This window comes from Sphaeramia orbicularis, chromosome 8, assembly GCF_902148855.1.
Source record: "Sphaeramia orbicularis chromosome 8, fSphaOr1.1, whole genome shotgun sequence".
Lineage (NCBI taxonomy): Eukaryota > Metazoa > Chordata > Actinopteri > Kurtiformes > Apogonidae > Sphaeramia > Sphaeramia orbicularis.
This window is the reverse complement of record NC_043964.1, coordinates 2,869,836-2,884,102: the sequence shown is the minus strand read 5'-3', so window position 1 is coordinate 2,884,102 and position 14,267 is coordinate 2,869,836. Positions and strand designations below refer to the sequence as shown.

At 35.3% G+C, this 14,267-nt stretch overlaps 1 protein-coding gene across 1 annotated transcript in view; it reads left to right on the top strand.

Annotated features, from left to right (window-relative positions):
• LOC115424435 (liprin-alpha-3-like) overlaps positions 1-14,263 on the top strand; it is a 75,985-nt gene extending 61,722 nt beyond the window's left edge. The window contains 8 exon segments of the mRNA XM_030141706.1: positions 116-142; positions 1,730-1,905; positions 3,096-3,193; positions 4,566-4,741; positions 9,243-9,311; positions 9,408-9,570; positions 13,828-13,889; positions 14,184-14,263. Coding sequence (XP_029997566.1) covers positions 116-142; positions 1,730-1,905; positions 3,096-3,193; positions 4,566-4,741; positions 9,243-9,311; positions 9,408-9,570; positions 13,828-13,880 — 762 coding nt within the window. The 3' untranslated portion in view covers positions 13,881-13,889; positions 14,184-14,263.
• Positions 14,264-14,267: the final 4 nt, after the last annotated feature.

Below are 14,267 nucleotides of genomic sequence, written 5' to 3'. Positions count from 1 at the left end.
CATCCACCTTGCTCTTGACCCCGCTGCCCTTTCCCTCACCTTCACCATCACTCTCTCTGGCGCTGTCTCTCTTTCTTTCTCTCTATCTGCCTCTTCTCTTCTCTGGGCATCTCAGGAGCTGAAAGAGTTCAGCTGGGATCAGGTAAGGATCATCTGCACCTTTTGAAAAAGTCCGATATAGAATAGAATACAATACAATACAATACAATACAATAGAGAAGTGAAAAAAGACTATAAAAATATCATATAAAATGCTGAAAAATATTGGCAATATACAAAACTACAAAGATAAATTATTAAATATCCAAATAATGCTGAAATATGCAAAAACTAACTATACTACAGATGAGAAATATGTACAACATATAAGGATATATACAGGTAATAAATACATTCAAAGGTTTTTATCAATAAAACTGAAGAAAATGTGACTTTTTCGGGAAAATATATCATTAACAGTTGTCTTCAGCCACTGTCATTTGTCAAATTGCATGGGTTTAATTCCAAAAGCGTCATATCTGAAGACAATGTAAAGCTGAGAAACATTCAATTTACCGGAATTACATCAATGAACTGATAGGATTAGAGGTTAAAAAGTTATAAACATTCTGGAGTTTTAGGTTTAAAGAATAGAATAGAATAGAATAGAATAGAATAGAATAGAATAGAATAGAATAGAATAGAATAGAATAGAATAGAATGCAGTACAACACAATAGAATAGAGAAGTGAAAAAAGACTATAAAAATATCACATAAAATGCTGAAAAATATTGGCAATATACAAAACTACAAAGATAAATTATTAAATATCCAAATAATGCTGAAATATGCAAAAACTAACTATACTACAGATGAGAAATATGTACAACATATAAGGATATATACAGGTAATAAATACATTCAAAGGTTTTTATAAATAAAACTGAAGAAAATTTGACTTTTTCGGGAAAATATATCATTAACAGTTGTCTGCAGCCACTGTCATTTGTCAAATTGCATGGGTTTAATTCCAAAAATGTTCAAAAGTGTCATATCTGAAGACAATGTAAAGCTGAGAAACCTCATTTTACCTGAATTACGTCAATGAACGAAAAAGTTATAAACATTCTGGACTTTTAGGTTTAAAGAATAGAATAGAATAGAATAGAATAGAATAGAATAGAATAGAATAGAATAGAATAGAAAAACCTTTATCGTCACTCTGTGTATAATGAAATTAGGAGTGCTACTCCAGTCAGTGCAACAATATTAACAAAACACCAGTACTACAGAGATAAGAACAGAGAGCATATAAAATTACAAAATTAAAAATAAGATAAGAAAATAGAGTAGAAATTTTAAAATGTTATAAAGTAACATGTATGTATGACAGTATGTATATCTATGTACAATATATATATTTTTTTGGAAATGGCACAAGCTTCCTGATTGCTACTAACTGACTTCTTTGCACAACATAATGTAGAAATGAAAATTCAAGGAAGAAAAAAATGATAATACACACAAAAAGAGAAAAAGAGTCATGTTCAAAAAGGAGTGAGAAGAAGCCTAGCTTATTAGCTGTCACCCTTTTGATATTACCAGTATGTAGAATGCCACCATGTTGTGAATTTGTCAATAAGTGGATCTCTAGTGTGGTAAACCAGAATGAGTCATGAGCTGCTGACTTGTACCAGATATGAAGCTGAGCATGAATCAGTGTTGATCATCTGTGGTCGTCCCCTTCAGATACTGGCCTACGGCGATATGAATCATGAGTGGGTGGGTAACGACTGGCTGCCCAGCCTGGGTCTGCCACAGTATCGCAGTTATTTCATGGAGTCCCTGGTGGATGCCCGCATGTTGGACCACCTGACCAAGAAGGAGCTCCGAGGACAGCTGAAGATGGTGGACAGCTTCCACAGGTAGAGCTGCATGCCCACTCTTGTGTCTTTTGCAACCAAATATCCTCTCATGTCACTTTGCTTCCTCGTTTCCTTCCATTGACTCAAGGCCACAGGTGTCAAACATGCGTCCCGGGGGCCAAATCTGGCCCCCCAAAGGTTCCATTCTGGCCCTGTAGGATGAAAGTGCATAAATGAACCTGAACAGTCCAGGTTGTCCAAATCCTTTTGGTTCAGGTTCCACATACAGACCAATGTGATCTACAGTCAAAATAAATACAATAACCCATAAATAATGACGACAAGTTTTCTTTGTGAAAAATTATGTGGAAAAAATTGAAGCGAAAAAAAATCACATTACACTGTGAAAATATTTACATTTACAAAACTATTCTTTCACAATAAAATGCCAATAAATACATTAATAAAAGCAAAGATGAACAACCTGAAATGTGCAGTTTGAACAATATTCTGCCTGTTCCTAAATGTTTGGTGCATTTATGGATCCACTGGGATCTGGAGTTGTGTAAATAATAACAGATGGAATATTGTAGAAACTGTTTAAATTTTAGTTCCAAACTCCAAAATTTGAACAATATTCTGCCTGTTCCCAAATGTTTATGGAACACTGTGTGTAAATGTACATGTAGAAGTAATAAGTCGAGGCAGAATATTGTTAAAATTGCACTAATTTTTCAAATAAAATTTCTGTTTTTTCAGCTTATTCACATCTTTTTTGTAGAATGTAAATATTTTCATAATTTAATTGTTTTTTTGTTTTTTTTGCACTAAAACAAGAAGAAAAACTTGGATTTGTCATTATTTATAGGTTATTAAGTCATTATTTTACTGGTTCTGGCCCACTTGAGATTAAATTGGGACTAAATATGGAACTGAACCAAAATGAGTTTGACAGCCCTGCTCTAGGTCTTTGTGTGTGTGTGTGTGTGTGTGTGTGTGTGTGTGTGTGTGTGTGTGTGTGTGTGTGTGTGTGTGACATGGGAAATTCAGAGGTGTTAAAGGAAATGTCGGCCGCTCAGGTGTGTGTCTCCAGGCCCTTTTTAAGTTCTCTTTTAAAAGACTGGAAGGGTCAGAGGTGGTGGGTTTGTGGTAGATTATGTTAATGCTCTGTGAGTACAGGTGAGAGTTAAAACACGCCCTCAGTTAACCTACGTCAATCGCTCACCCTCCGGCTCTTTGACCTCTCCCAGGGTCAGCTTGCATTACGGCATCATGTGCCTGAAGCGTCTGAATTACGATCGCAAAGAGCTGGAACGGAGGAGAGAGGAGAGCGTCCACCAGAACAAAGGTGAGCACTCTTTCTTTAACATTATCTACATGTAGGGCTGTGGATCGGCAAGAATCTGGGGATACGATACAAATCACAATACTAGGATCACGTTACGATATATCACGATATATCATGATACTGTGAAAAAGGCAGTTTTTTTTTCATTGGTTTGGTTTCTTTTTTTAATGATTATTTCTTTGAAGAATTGAATTACAGCAGAAATCTGCACAAATACTAAATACATTTTTATTTGATCCCAACAGGATCTAATGCTATATCACAAAATGTTCCTGTGTTCAAACTGAAATTCTGTTTTTTTTACAGAAATTACAGTTTAAGATCCTGTTCAAATGTTCATATTCTATTTGTTCAGAACTAACATCAGAACATTATTTTAGTTCAATCCCAACAAAGGAACTCCCATCTACCTCTCAGACAGTAAAAAGTGCTTTTAGGATGCTTCAAATAACCATTATTTAATAAAACAGTGTTAAATTATAATAAATAAGATATAAACAATAAAGAAAAACAAAAAAACTAAAATAAACCTCCATAATATCTGCATTTGAATAAATACCTAAAAATATCGATATAGTACTTCTTAATATCGATACAGTATTGGGAAATGAAATATCGCGATATATTGCAGAACCAGTCTTTTCTAACAGCCCTAGTCTTGACTGTGTTTTATTTATTTGTCTATTTTAGCTTTATTATAACTTACTTAGAACATTTCCTCCCTTTTGAGGCACACCACTATACCATCAAAGTTTGGCTTCAGGAATTAAAATAAACTGAAACTGACTCTGGTTCAGACAAATAAAAACCCTCTTAAACATGATTCTCTTAAACCAAACAAAGATTTCCTCTGGGTTTCGATGTCTCCCACATCGCCCGAGGATGATTTAGACCACCCTCGCTTCTCTCCCCCCTTTCTTACAGAGAACAGATTATAAGCCACAACTTTCTTGTGTAATTACGCTGGTTAATGATTACATAAATGTCAACATGTTCAGCCGTTAGTTCTCCCTCCACTGAGCTGTGGGATACATATGTTCTACATTTACAGTCCCAGTTCATCTTGGCTGTTCTCCCTGCGCAAGAATTTCCTAAGTGAGGAAATGTGTGAGTTTTGTGCTTGTTTGATGATGGGCTGACCTGTGCGGTCCATGTGAGACAATAAATCAGTTTACAAGGAATTTCACTGATTACGCATGAAACTTAACATAACTCTTTCCGAAGGATATTAATAATGCTGAACAGGTCTGTGTGTTTCATCAAGCTTGAATTTAAAGAAATGACCAGAATACTAAGTTGCTGCAGAGATCCTGCAGATGGATGCCCCCCCCACCCCCCCCCTCACCCTTCACCTTCTCCTTCTTTTTCCCAGATGTGATGGTGTGGTCGAATGAGCGTGTAATGTGCTGGGTGCAAACTATTGGCCTGAAGGAGTACGCTGACAACCTCCGTGAGAGCGGCGTCCATGGGGCTCTGCTGGCTTTAGACGACACCTTCGACTACACTGACCTGGCCCTGCTGCTGCAGATTCCCAATCAGAACACACAGGTACTGGGTGCTGGTGCACGTCTTGAAAATCTTCAAAAGTATGGGATTTTGAAATGCTGTTTTCCAGACCTTGAAAAGTCTGAAATTTTGTGAGAAAGTTTTAATAAAGTATGGAAAAAAGTGTCTCTCATAGTCAAATGTTAAAGTATGGTCAAAGCACATAATCTTGTAAGATAAGAAATACATGAGGAGAGTAGATAAAAAACTTGATACGATTCTTCTAACCCAGTGTTTTTCAACCTTGGGGTCGGGACCCCACGTGGGGTCGCCTGGAATTCAAATGGGGTCGCCTGAAATTTCTAGTAATTGATAAAAAAAAAGAAAGAAAGAAAGAAAACTTACTAATAAAACATATGTTGACAGAGACAATCCCAATCCATAACAGACATGACAAACTGTGAGTGTGAAACTGCAGCACTGTGGCTCTGTTTATCTGTCAAATGTTCACTGTGGTCAGTTTCAGATGCTGCAGCTCTTTCATAATTCATAGTTTCAGTTCTTGTTTGTTCAGTATTAATTGTCCTCCTTGTAAATCACAGCTGGACTGACTGGATAGATCCTGACCAAGGAAAATCACATTCTCCCTTTGTGCAGTAATCTACACCTGGATTTACTGCCTCTGTCCACAATAATAGACATTATATGGACTAAAAGTCCGCTAAAATTAATGTCTAATTGCAACATAGTATAGCAAACTATTACATGATCAAAAACAAGTTAATTTTAGCAAAAAAAAAGTCTTTGGTTTTGAATGTTTGGGGTCGCCAGAAATTTGTGATGTTAAAATGGGTCACGAGCCAAAACCACTGTTCTAACCGGTCGGTATTGGAATGATTCTAGGGAAACTTGTTTGTGTGATATCCATGCACTTTTGCAGTTTTCATATGTTTTGAAAACATTTCTGTCAGTTAAACATAATTTACTGCCAATTATGCATTCATTCATCCATGCATTTATTAAAATGAACTTTTCTACTACACACAACAGGCACAATCTCAACCAAAAAAGTAGGAACACAAGTATAAAAGTACAGAAAATCAAGGTCTTAGGGGAAAAAATAACAGTTTTGTAAAAGTCTGGAATTTTTATTTGGATAGAGTAAGCACCCTGCAGGTAGCTCCACTTGGAAAGACACTCCTACAGCCAGTTGTTCACTGTTTTAGCTGTTTTTGTGTTTTTATCAATCAGTCAAATTTCATTTAAATATCATCACATCCTAACAAAAGTTATCTCAAGACACTTTACACTCAAAGCTGGTCTAAACCAGACTCTTAACTCTTTATAGGGCACTCATTGAAATACTCTGAAATTCAAAATGTCACCCTTAGTCTAACTGGACATCATCAAATGGGGTCACCTGAAATGTCTAGTAATTGATAAAAATGTAAAAAAAAAAAAATATATATATGGTGAGTTGACAGAGACAATCCCAATCCATAACAGACATGACAAACTGAAGCTGAAACTGCAGCACTGTGGTTCTGTCTATCTGTTAAATGTTCATTGTGGTCAGTTTCAGATGCTGCAGCTCTTTCATAATTCATAGTTTCAGTTCTTGTTTGTTCAGTATTAATTGTCCTCCTTGTAAATCACAGCTGGACTGACTGTACAGATCCTGACCAAGGAAAATCACATTCTCCCTTTGTGCAGTAATCTACACCTGGATTTACTGCCTCTGTCCACAATAATAATAGACATTATATAGACTAAATGTCCTCTAAAATTAACGTTTATTTACAACATAGTATAGCAAACTATTACATGATCAAAAACAAATTAATTTTAGCAAAAAAATGTATCTGTTTTGAATGTCTGGGGTCGCCAGAAATTTGTGATGTTAAAATGGGGTCGGGAGACAAAAAAGGTTGGAACCGCTGCAGTAGAATAAGCTAAATATTGTCCTGTATATAAATCATTCTAACTCAAATACCAGACTGAAGAGGGAGGACTTAGGTTTACATTTAAAGATTTTCACACCTCCAGCTGCTCTCGGATAGACCATTCCAGAGACTCAAAGGATAAAATGTAAAGACTGTCTCCCCAAAGGTTTTAGTCCTGAACTTTGGAGCGGACTGGTGCCGGTGTGAGGACTGTAAAATACATGTTATGTGTTCTCGTCCTCTGATCTTTGTAAATACTCACACCACAAAGTTCCGAATCAGCTTTAACTGATTAGAATATTTTTTGGTTAGACCACAGAGCAGAGCTTTAAGTCGATGTTACTCGCTCCATATAAAAACATGCATTACTAATGGACTAATGAGCAGGTTTTAAAGGCTAATTTTAGACTGAAGCTACTCCAGATCACCTTGTTATTGAACTATTTTCCTTCCAGAACCAAAGTATTACATAACCTGTTTTTTGTTTTTTTGTTTTTTAAACGTTAGGTATAAAAAACTGACTGAAACTGTCAAATTCATATATGATACTAGTGGAAGCTGATTAAGCATCCACAAAAACAGAAGAGAAAATATTCACTATATTCATTAATAACTACTTAAAAGCCTAAAAACTAGATAAAACTAACTTGTAAAACTCTTTGAGCCTCACTATTGTGTACATAAATCCCAAAGTTACACAGTTAGGAGGCTAATTCACATTTCAATAAGTGGCTTTAATAACATTTCAGTGTTTTATTCATTCTGTAAGTATCATCATAAGCTTTAATGATTTTAACAAGAAACATTTAAAATAGAGCCACTATTAAATGGTCAACACAGTGTCATTTGTTAATACACCAGTCAAGTTGTATTTATTTAAAAAAATTCTAGAAATATTTTAGGTATTATAAGTGAAGAAAAGCATTAAAAGCAACACGTTTCATTTAACACTAACCCTTGTATTTTACGTTTTTCATTGACAGTAAGGTGTTTTTCTATATTTGATTTATTAATGTACATCTTCATAAAAGCTCAGCATAAATTCAAAGGTTTTTATGAATAAAACTGAGGAAAATTAGGCTTTTTCAGGAAAATGCATCATTAACAAGTGTCTTAAGTGTCTTAAACCACTGTCTGCATGGGTTTTATAGAATAGAATAGAATAGAATAGAATAGAATAGAATAGAATAGAATAGAATAGAATAGAATAGAAAAGTGCAAAAAGATTGTATCAAAATATCACATAAAATGCTGAAAATATTTGTAATATACAAAACCATAAAGATAAAACATTAAATATACAAATACTGCTAAAATATGCAAAAACTAACTATACTACAGATAAGAAATATGTACAACATATAAGGATATATACAGGTTATTAATAAATTCAATGGTTTTTATAAATAAAACTGAAGAAAACTGGTCTTTCTCAGGAAAATACATCCTCAACAATTGTCTTCAAACACTGTCATTTGTCAAACTGCATGGGTTTTGTTGTTGCTGAAGATACCAGTGTTTCCACATTCACTACAGAGCCGCTGAACGTCCAAAAGTGTCATATCTGAAGACAACGTAGAGCTGAGAAACTTCATTTTACCTGAGAATGCCAAGAGTGTGCAAAACAGTCATCAGAGCTAAGGGTGGCTACTTTGAAGAAACTGGAATATAAGAGATGTTTTCAGTTATTTCACACTTTTTTGTTAAGTACATAATTCCACATGTGTTCATTCATAGTTTTGATGCCTTCAGTGAGAATCTACAATGTAAATAGTCATGAAAATAAAGAAAATGCAAAGAATGAGAAGGTGTGTCCAAACTTTTGGCCTGTACTGTACATATATATATATATATATATATATATATATATATATATATATATATATATATATATATATACTATATATATATGTATATATATATAGAGAGAGAGAGAGTACAAAAAAAAAAGTAAACATTTACCAATGTACCATTTTAAATTAGTAAATGAATGTGTTGGTAGAGTTGGTAGAGCGGCTCGTCCAATAACCAAAGGGTTGATGGTTCCAATCCTGGCTCTGACTGTCCATATGTCCAAGTGTCCATGGAAGACACTGAACCCTAAACTGGTCCCAGTTGGACCTGGTGGATTTGGAAAGAGCTGTGGACACCATGAAGGAGGAGATAATGAGCTAAAGAAGTGCAGAACATTTACCAGTTAAATCTACAGGTTTTAAATCTTAAATCTACATGTTACTCCTTAAATATGTTTACAGTTGGATGTGTTTTTTACAGTATTGTTCTGGAAACCACAGCTGCCAGTTTTTTTCCATAAAAACAACAAGATTTTTTTTTTTACAGTGTACAAATACTGCTGAAATGTGCAAAAGCTAACTATACTACAGATAAACAACACATAAGGATATGTACAGGTAAAAAAGGACATATTCAAGGTAAAATTAAAAGACCAGATGCATGGGTTGTGATTATTGCACTGAAGCAGGCTGGGTCATGCATTGTCCAGGTCTGATGTACGTTTGTTTAATCAGAGCTATCGACGCCAGCGTTGCAGCCTCATCCTGAAAATGGGCCATGTTCAGTCCAAACTCATCTGTGAGCTCTGCATCTCTTCTCTCCTCCAGGCCAGGCAGCTCCTGGAGCAAGAGTACAACTCCCTCATCTCCATGGGAACCGAGAGACGGCCTGATGAGGTCAGCATGCCGATCAGTTTGAGGAAAACAAAAATAGAGGTTTGACTGTGTTGATCTTTTTACCTTCACACTCTACTCCGTCTGCGTGTCTGCCAGGATGGAACTAAGACGTTCACCCGCTCACCCTCCTGGAGGAAGATGTTTAGGGAGAAGGACCTACGGGGCGTGACCTCTGACTCCGCCGAGACCCTGCCTGCTAACTTCCGTGCCTCAGCCATCTCCACGCCCTCCGTTACCCTGAGAAAGGTTCAGAGTGATGGTGAGTACGACCCCTGACCTCTGACACTTTGACTCTCATGTTCAAAGGGATGTTCCAGTTTAGCGACGACGACGTGGGAAAGCCAGATACTTTACCGAGGATCACTCACAGTGTTGGAAAATAACTGCATTACATATTTAGAATGACATATTTTGTTTCTATATTTCACACACATTTTGGTTATATAATGTAAATTAGGGATGTAACGATTACCGGTATTATGATAAACGGCGATAAAATTGCCGACAGTTAGCATTACCGTTTAAATTCTAATTCTCATGATAACTGTGTTTGATTACTGCACTTTCAGGGGAAAAAACCCTATGTAAAAACATGCTTTTATGTCAAATATTTGAGTAGTTTTAATTTATTGCAATTTTAATTTTCTATACCTAATATTTGGAACCAATATTCACTTTTAAAGTCTTTGAAAAGGTTCGTTAAGCATCTGTGTGTTATTTATACAATAAATTATGTACATTTTTCAAATCGGAATTTATATTTTTTTTGTGTGTTTACTGTCCTTTTGTGTTTTTATAGTAGGTTAAAGTGAAAAAATAATAGACAGATGATATAGATGAAGTTGTGCTGAAAAAACAGATCCAAACATGGGTATAGTAAACATTTGTTTCTATAGTATATAAAGGCAAAATCAAAAGGACTGAAAAACAGACAAAATAGACTCAGACCACTAAGGGTTAATATTGGAATGTTTCTGACACAGAAGGGACATTGTACCAATTATCTTATTTTTTTATTTATTTTTTAAAATACAACTTGGTTAAATTCTTTCAGTGTGTGTATGAGTACTTTCTGAAATTTTGAGCACAATTTCAACAATACCGCGATAATAATGATAACCGTGATAATTTTGGTCACAATAACCGTGATATGACATTTTCATATCGTTACATCCCTAACGTAAACACTGTCGAATGAGTTTTTTCTAATTTGGTATCGGCTGATTTTGTTCATTGTTCTAGCTTAAAGTCTAAGGACAGTAGTGAGTATTTAAAACATTAATATGTTATTTATTAAGTTATTTGATGATAAGAATGGGGGTGGGATTAAATCAGTTTTTCTTCTTCCCACTACTTTTCGAGTGTAATGAATGATTTTGGAATTTTGAATTTGCATATATTCTGTAAATGTTCGAAATAAACAATTAATAATAATAATAATAATAATAATAATAATAATAATAATAAGCATTCCTGTTAAATACAATAGAAATAGATTTATTTATTTATTTATTTGTAATGTTTATTTGATAAGTGACAATGCAAATTACATAGTATAACTTCTGCTTGTTACAAACAAGCTATAGTAACTGGTGATTCACATATTAGATATCGATTATAGCTATTGCTAGTTTCTATTTCCAGTCCTTAGTCAGGCTTTTAGCAGAGAAAAAAAAGAAAGAATGGATGAGAATGGTCAATTGCTATGTGAATAAATATGTGAACCATGGAAAATACCAATCAAAAGAGAATTAAAAACAAAAAAAGAATATAAAACATGGGTAACTGTGTATAATTACAGTTAGAATTTAAGCAGCTAACATTCTTGAAGTCAATAGATTACTCAAAGGGATCTCTAAATCTGCTATATTTATTCCCCATAAACCCCTAATGAAAAAAAAAAACAAAAACACACATGTATCTGCTCCATAGTAGGTTAAATTCATGCAGTACGATCTACCTGTAATCTAGCACATACAACATTCAGAGTTACCATCACGTTTAATGAGTAAAGTTACATTATTGCTTTTTGTGTTCCAGCTTTTTCACCCATTTCATGACGTTTAAAACTGACGGTAAAAACTTAAGCCTTTTCTGGTGTCATTTTCATTTGAGGAGGATTAGATAAAGGGCAAGGAAATGCAGAGAGGAAGAAAATCATCTGAATTCCTTCATGTTTAAATTTCATCTTTGCAGTGGTTCTCTCTCTAGTTTGATTCTCTGGAAAGTTAAAGGTCAGTTCCTTATTCCTTTTATAAACTCTGTGTTTCCACATACACAGAACTAGAACTTCGATCATTGACGTGTTCATCTGCATTCCCAGCTTCACTTTTATTCACACTTTCCCCAGTTTTGACAATGTTTAACTAATCCAAACTATGCTCACTTTGTGTGATTAATAGCTGTTTATATTACACATTAATCACTATGTATCCATTGGCAGATTTTTTTTGCTTGAAATAAGCAAAAAAAATCTTGAATTCAGCAAAAAAAAAAATCTGCCAAAGGAACAAGTGAAAATTATCTTGGTAAGATTTCTTGAAATAAGATTTTCTAGATCCATTGTCTAAAAATCAGTTCATATATCTCACTGAAAAGTTACTCTTTAGGTGATTATGTCTTATTTTAAGTGTGAGGAGACATTTTGACAAGAAATGAGGAAAAGACACTTGGTAAGATTTAATTTTTTCCAGCGCAATGTGGTGGCGCACCATCTACCTGGAAAATAATGGTTGGTTGAAGCTCATTCAGTTGTGGTGACACACATTCAGTCAAACGTTTGCAGTAATTGATCTCTAGTTGAAGAAAAATGGACCAACGATTCAACTGCACATGATCCACAATGTGATTAAAAACTTTGATAACCACTGAGTACACTGAAGTAATCTGATTAACATAACTCATCAAATACTTTCATAAGAAATGTTTTAAATTGTAAGGAGACTTTGTGGACACCCTGTATTGGATATATTTATATTACCGAGACTGAATATTGGAACAGTTTACCACTCAACATAAGAGACTCACAGTCATACGCTTCCTTCAAATCACAACTTAACCCTTTCATGCACAGTGGTCACTACAGTGGACAGCTATTCTATAATGTAATTTAACCTGAACTTCTATAACAGTATAACTTCTAAAACATTTTTTGTAACCCAGTGTGATGAATGAATGAATGAATGCATTTAAAACCAGTCTTAAGTCATGAAAATTTTATTTACAGCTGCAGTTGTTGTAGATGTTCATTAACATGCACTATCCCGAATTAATTAATTAATTAATTAATTAATTAAAAAGTAACCCTTGCAACAATGACTAGAGCAGGGGTGTCCAACCCTGGTCCTGGAGAACCACTGTCCTGCATGTTTTAGATGTATCCCTCTTCCAACCAAGATTATTATTGTTAACGAAAACTAACAAAATGACGAAAACTAGGATTGTAAAAACATTTTCGTTAACTGAAATAAATAAAAACTAGACTTAAAAGAAAAAAATGATAACGAACTGAAACTGTATTATGTGCTTACAAAACTAACGAAAACGTATAAAAATGATGGATAAAATTCCCTTCATTTTCGTCTTTGTCAATGTCAGATTGATACGAAAGCGATTTATTTCGCTCGAGCCATTTTAGCTGGAGGCACCATACAGTACGTCCTCTGGTCCCCACTCTACCTGGAAACATGGAGACTAAAGTTGGGAGAAAGCAGCAGAGTCCTGTGTGGGATTTATGTGAATATGACAGCTAAGAAGATGAAAGATACGACAAAACTAAAATTAATACTTTAGAAAAAAAATTAAAACTAATAAAAACTAGCAAACCTGCTCTAAAAACAAATTAAAACTAAGTGAATTAGAGAAAAAAAAGTCCAAACTAAATAAAACTAAACTAGGATGAAAAATCCTAAACTATTACAACTTTGCTTCCAACACACCTGATTCAAATGCTAAGCCTATCATCAAACTCTGCAGAAGCCTGATAATGACCGTCAGGTGTGCTGGAAGAGGGAACCATCTAAAACATGCAGGATAGTGGCTCTGCAGGACCAGGGTTGGACACCCCTGGACTAGAGCACGACAGGAATAAGGGCCAAAGGTCTACTGTAGGTCGGCTGCAGGATCAGGTGCAACCATTATGCAGATGTCATGATAAATGAGGCGTGTGTTTGCATCTTAACTTCTTGGAAATGAGCCTTGAACAGAGACATTTGTTTTCATCCAGCATACAGTAAATGTTATATAACACACTGCAAATGCAAAACCACAGTCACAGACACATGCACGTAGCAGCTGGTTGTTTTCATGCTACTCTGCCATTAGTTTGGCAGTGGAATTTTCTGTTTCCTTTCAGTTAAAGGCACTGGCAATAACAAGGAACAGACGCTTCAAAGCACAGAGGAAGACTATTATCCCAAATTCCACTTCTTAATAGGAGTGCTTGTGGAAGGTCAGTGTTGTTTTGCAGAATCCGATAATGACCTGGTCTGTGTCTGTTTCCTTGTGTCTGACACAGCCAACTCTGGTGCCCGGGGTGAATCTGCCTCAGTGAGGACGTACTCCTGTTGAGGGGCTGAGGTGAGAACTGTCCGTTAATTAACCCTGTCTGCTAGTGTTTCATCCATGTGGGTTCAATCTGTGCGTTAAGACAAAACTGTTTTCTTTACCCTTCTGAGATCGCTTGCACATGTGCCGAGCAGATTCCCCGTGTCTTGTTTTATGTGTTTGTTGTAGTGGATTAGTTGTAGCCTGGGATTTGAGTAGTTCCCCTAAGGTCTTTAAGTGGTGGGGTTTGGTTGGTGGGGATTTAGGCAGAGTTGAATTAAGGCCGTGGAAGCAGTGACATGGGAATAATACTGTTTCTCCCTTCAGGGCGCTGACTGGATTGGGACTAGAGGACCCTCTCGCTCATCCACGGAGAAAAAAAAGCAATGAATATAACCATTTAACTTCAAA